Source organism: Lycium ferocissimum, chromosome 1, assembly GCF_029784015.1.
Source record: "Lycium ferocissimum isolate CSIRO_LF1 chromosome 1, AGI_CSIRO_Lferr_CH_V1, whole genome shotgun sequence".
Classification (NCBI taxonomy): domain Eukaryota; kingdom Viridiplantae; phylum Streptophyta; class Magnoliopsida; order Solanales; family Solanaceae; genus Lycium; species Lycium ferocissimum.
Window position 1 is genome coordinate 30,657,903 of NC_081342.1, and position 5,623 is coordinate 30,663,525.

The 5,623-nt window shown below is 37.0% G+C and overlaps 1 protein-coding gene across 1 annotated transcript; it reads right to left on the minus strand.

Moving 5' to 3' along the window:
• Positions 1 to 2,625: 2,625 nt before the first annotated feature.
• LOC132029793 (putative glycine-rich cell wall structural protein 1) lies at positions 2,626 to 3,272 on the minus strand. The gene has a single exon (XM_059419155.1). It carries the CDS (start codon positions 3,191 to 3,193, stop codon positions 2,789 to 2,791), a length of 405 nt encoding a protein of 134 aa, XP_059275138.1. The 5' UTR covers positions 3,194 to 3,272; the 3' UTR covers positions 2,626 to 2,788.
• Between the last annotated feature and the right edge of the window lie 2,351 nt (positions 3,273 to 5,623).

A 5,623-nucleotide genomic window follows, 5' to 3' on the forward strand; every position in this document is an offset into this window, starting at 1 on the left:
TCTTGTTAAAACAACGATATATTCAATATCCACCTTGAATCCACCGCAAAACCATACTAGAATCACATCCATGCGTTTATCCGAGCTTCGATTAATACTCCGTCGCTTGAAAATTGCTTACTTTGTGATCTCCTCTCTCTCTCTCTCTTCAATTTTCTGGAATTTTCTAGGCAAATCTGGTGAAAAAAAAGGGGTTTTTACCCTTTATATAGGGTCAAATTCGGGTCGGGGTCACTGTAGCAATACTGTAGCAAGTCGGTGCTGTAGCAGTACTGTAGCACGCGTTTCTGCTCTGTCAATTGAACTTGTAATGTCCATAATTCTCTACTCCGATCTCCTATAGACGAGCGATTTGTTGCGTTGGAAACTAGACTCGACGAACTTCATTTTAGGCTTTTGTTTCACCTTAAAACACTTCATATGCTAAGAGATATTCTCCCCCAAGTTGGACCAAAATTTTCACACAAAGCATTACCCATCCTTTCTCCAAAGTTGTACTACTTCATTTCTTCCACTCATTTCCTTATAAAACCTTCCGGTATACCTTATATACATCCTTCACTCATTAAATATATTTAATAATGCTTGCTCCTTATATTCCAAAGTGGTTTTACTTAACCCTAACTCAACGTACTTATGTTTCAAATTTGATAAGTGCTCTTCGAAGATACGAGGTGTAACAACATATGTGAGAGGTGATTTGGATGAGGACTCAGATTTATCGTAGATGGCCCCCATGATGAAGTTCTTCAATTGGTCAACAAGAATCATACCTTCAGCGGAAACTTGGATCTCTTTGATCGTTGTTGTTCGCTTTACAAAAGAGTCTCCTTTGTCTTGAATTTCAGGAAGCTTTATAGGTGTTTGACTCAATTCTCTCTCAGCCATATTTTCCATCTTATTTGTCAGCTTGGAAATCTTAGCATCCTGTTCTTGCACGAGCTTTGTCAAGCCTTCAACTGCCTTAGTCAAACTTGCAAGTTGTTCTTCTTTAGTGGATGTGTCAATCATCATTGCCTGCACGACCATCATGGAGGATGAAGAGTGATATTGATCACTACTCAAATAGAGCTTGAATTGGGGAGTGACTTGATAGGAAGTTGGCGCATATCCATCATTTTGGGCATCATCATCTTCTTCCAGGAAGGGGTTGTTCGACTTGCAATGGCATTCTTGCGGTAAATTAAGTTGAGCCAAAGTTCTTTCAAGCACCTCAGCAATATTACTCCCTTCTTCTAGCATGCAGGATGAGGATATCATTCCTTTTGGAGAAGATGAACTAGAAACATGAGTTGGCTTAGACGATACTTGAAGCACTTGTTGTCCTCGCATTCTGGTTTTACTCCTTTTGATTTGTCCAATGATCTCCATGGCAACTTCCAATCCACTTTTAGGTTGAGCAGTCGCAATAGCATCAGATTTGGGGTTGGTCTTCATTTGAGTCATTTTGATGTTCTTCAACTTCTAATGGAAGAGATGAGGGGTAGAGATTGTCCCACTGGGCGTGCCAGAATTCGTAGACAATAAAATTCGCGTCGAGAAAATAAAAAACAAGACAGAAAAATATCGCAACAATCGTATTATTTGATTTCAAATATGAGTGTTATAATCTCTATGATTCCTCTGATTCTTCTTTACAAATATAAATTCAAGGGCTTTTGAGCTTGATCTTGAATTTGATGGATTTGATTTTGACTTGTACTTAAATTCAAGGGCCTTTGAGCTTGATCTTGAATTTGGGTGTCTTGATCTTGAACTTGTATTTGAATTCAAGGGCTTGAAGCTTGATCTTGAATATGGATTTGATTTTGACTTGAATTGATTCGTCACGAACACTTTGATGACCACCACGAATAATAATTCTCAGACGAACAAGTGAATTTGATCTTGAACACCTTGGTATTTGATTTGCCTTTGTTGGCTTAGATCTTGAGCCCCTTGCTATTTAATTTGCCTTCGTTCTTGATCTTCGGGTAATTGAAACTTGTAGAGGAGTGCTTGAATGCTTGCAGCTTGTAGAAAACTTGTAGCGTTTGATCCACGAGCTCCTTCTGGCTTCTTGTTCTAAATTCTGGTCCCTTTTCTGAATTATGAGGCCCCTATTTATAGTTGTAGGATGGAGGAGTTGTGATAAGGACAGACTCCTTTCGGCCAATCAGATTTAAGTTGACATGGCGATATTTGATTGGTCGGAACATGTCACTTGTACACGCGGCAAATCTTCATTTGCCTTTGATTTGACTAGGTATGCTGCATCATTCTAACACGTGGCGTGATCCTATTGGCTCCTTCGTTTGACTTGGCATACCACGTCATTTGACACGTGGCACCAAAGTGGGCCTCTAGAATAAGATGACATTTTGGGCTTGGCAAAGTGGGATCATCATTTTTAGCCCAAATTAACGGACTAGCCCAGTAAAATTGGATCATTTCAATTAAATCCATATTTGTTGAATTTAAATAATTAATCCAATTATATTAATCCACAATATTTATTTGGACTAATATATCTTGAATTTAATATAATCCAAATTTCTTGCGGATTTAAATTCAATAAAATTTTGTTGTCCACAACAGTACGTAGAAATTAACACATCATTAACATAATAAAGTGAAGAATACATAAAACATGAACCAAACTTTCATTTAAACCTTAAAACACAAATGACAATGATCAAACACGTAGTACAAGGTACATACATAATTAAAGGCTACACCATAATGTTTATTACTTAATCATAAGTGGTGAATTCTTTTACTAGTGAAAAATTGACATGCATGCATGAATTTAGTTGCCACCATTTCCTCCACCATACCCTCCGCCGTGTCCACCTCCGTATCCACTACCACCGGAACTACCTCGATTTCTAGATCCAGAACCGGCTCTTGATCCAGCGTATGACCCAGCAGATGAACCTACCTTTGAACCACCACCTCCTCCTCCAGACGAGGATGAGCTAGAACTAGAACTCGAGCTTGAACTTGAACTTGATCCCGAACCTGAGCCAGCTCCTGCACCGGCCCCCGAACCACTTCCACCACCTAACCCCAACCCAATCCCAAGACCAACACCAACTCCTACCCCACCCAAATCCAACCCTAAATCCATTCTTGCCACCCTACTTTTAGACATCACAACAAGGCTTGAAAAAACAAGCAAAATAAGAAGGGACAAAGCCTTAAACTTACCCATACTTGAAAAGTAGGACCAAAATAGCAAAGCCAATGTTTGTGTACTATTTTTAGCTAGTTGTGGCAGGATGTTTTTGTTGCTGTAACACATAAGAAATCTTGGGGGCTATTTATAGTTGTAGTGGAGACATTTTAATTAATTAATTGTTGTGCTAGGTATACTAGTGATGAAAATACAATGTTGAAATTTTATAAAATTGGAACCAAAATTTGTGGATGAGAATGATAAGCATGCAATACAAAAAGCTTATTGTAGTGCTGGTGTGATGGTGTATACTATGATGAGATTGTGCCAACCCACAATTCCAATATGGTAGTGGAGGTATTATTTCTAATAGAATGTAACAAAATACATAGGGTGGGATATACCTTGTTCCAGGCGGTGTCACGAAACATTGCTTCAATATTTTTTTATTAGATATGTATATATAGATAATAAGAACAATATAATTATTGGGTAAAGATTATTTAAAATGATACTGCTTGTCATTAGAGTAAATTATTATTAGTTTGTTTCTTCAAAGGTTGACACCGTTTAAGAAAGAATATAAAAAAGTATATACAAATTAAAGTGGAGATATGATTAATACAGAAGAAATGTACCAGGAGGAGAATTGGTTAGTAAAATGTTTTAGAAGGAAAATTTTAAATGCATGTTGTTTGATTGGAATGATGAGAATTATAACAAAATGAGAGATAGGAAATTAGAGTTGTAGATCTAGGACTTAGGTGTGAAAATAAAAAAGGATCCTTTTATTTGCTATCATGTTATTTTTACTTATTATAGCAAATAACATGTCTTGTTTTGAAAATTATAAATTTCGCATTTCAAGGAGACTTACATGTAGATATCTTTTGGACAACGATTAATTTACCGACATACATAGTTATTTCCGGCAGAGTTGATTCCATCGTTTTTTTTCTTAATTAGAAATCCTTAATTACCAATGGTGTTCCGTCGTTTTTTCCCCCTCGGCAAAACATATTTTTTCAATAGTGATATAAAAATGCTTTTACACTTGATCATGTGCCCACTCTAGTCCTAAAAAGGATAAGTGGCCGCTGCAAATATAATCCGGTCTATAAGTCCGGAGTCAAATCCCACAGAGAACTAACGTTAGCTATAACTGTTCAATATCACTAATTACAAGTTCGAACAATTTTATGAATTATAACGATTAATATTTATATTTTAAACTACTTAACTAATAAATAATAATGTATTAAAATTATCAACTAAAGAGGATGAAATTGAAAACAAGATTAAGGAGGCTAGGCTTATGATTTCCCCAATTACCGGAACCATTCTCGCTACGTTATCTATAATCTCGCCGAGTTATTCTCTATTGATCGTGAGCACTCAACTTATAGTAATTCTCTCTCGAGCAATCATAATAATTTACTAGACGTATTCTCTCGAATTACCCTAGCTAGTAATTTCTCACCGCTCACTATGACCACGTCAAAGCTTTATTATCTCTAATCCCGCTTTTAAACCCGCCGTATTGATCTCTCATATACCTAAGGAGTGGCGTTGTTCAATAACTACCTAAATATGCATTCTCTCTCGAGCAACACATAATAAATCGGAACAGCTAATCGATGGCCATTCAATCAACTGAAATAAGCACGTAGTTGAACAAGTAGAAAATCCAACCGCTCAATTATATAAAAACGTAACAAGAACTCATCCTACAAAAGGTTCCATCAAAACCCTAGATAGAAAATTAGTTACTCATAAAAGTATGTTAAAACACAATAAAATTCATAACCAACAATGGAAGATAGGAAGAAGAAGGAAAAACTCGTTGCCGAATCTTTCGCGTAATTACTCCACGGAGGGTCCAAAAGTGTTGTTGCCGCGTGCTGCTATCGTCCCCTCCAAAAACTGCTCGAAAAATAATATAATAACTTGTTTGTGTAGGGTATAAATCAGCTCTGGACAATTCTGCCCCTGTCCCAATTATGCTGGGCTTCAGATTTTCTCGCAAGAACGTGGTTCGATTGCTACGGAATTAGAATACCTCTGCTTCAGTCAAATGACTAACCTGATGCAAAGCCATACACCTTGTTCCTTTTTTCAAAAAAAAACTTTAACGTGGGACATAATGATCTAAATACAATCTTCTCAAGCCTTTCCTTCTTTGAAGTCTGTAATCCATAATTGACAAAAAGACAATTGTGATTCCTCTAGCTAGGTGCTGCTCTTGAAGTGCATCCTTTTTAAGTGCATAAACTTAACCATTTTAATTGCAATTTAATTTCCCACTTACATCAGTAGCTCGCGATGGTGCACGACTTTTCCTTACTTCACTGTTTTGTGTGAGGATTGAAGTTCCTGGCTTGTGTAAACTGCTCGCGAGGCGAGGACACGAGACGAGCTCGGTTCTTTTTCGATCTTTGTTTTCTTCTCAGAACTTGCACCAAATTA

Excerpts from the sequence above, each read along its gene's own strand:
- LOC132029793 (XM_059419155.1), bottom strand. The coding sequence starts at position 3,193 with ATGGGTAAGTTTAAGGCTTTGTCCCTTCTTATTTTGCTTGTTTTTTCA.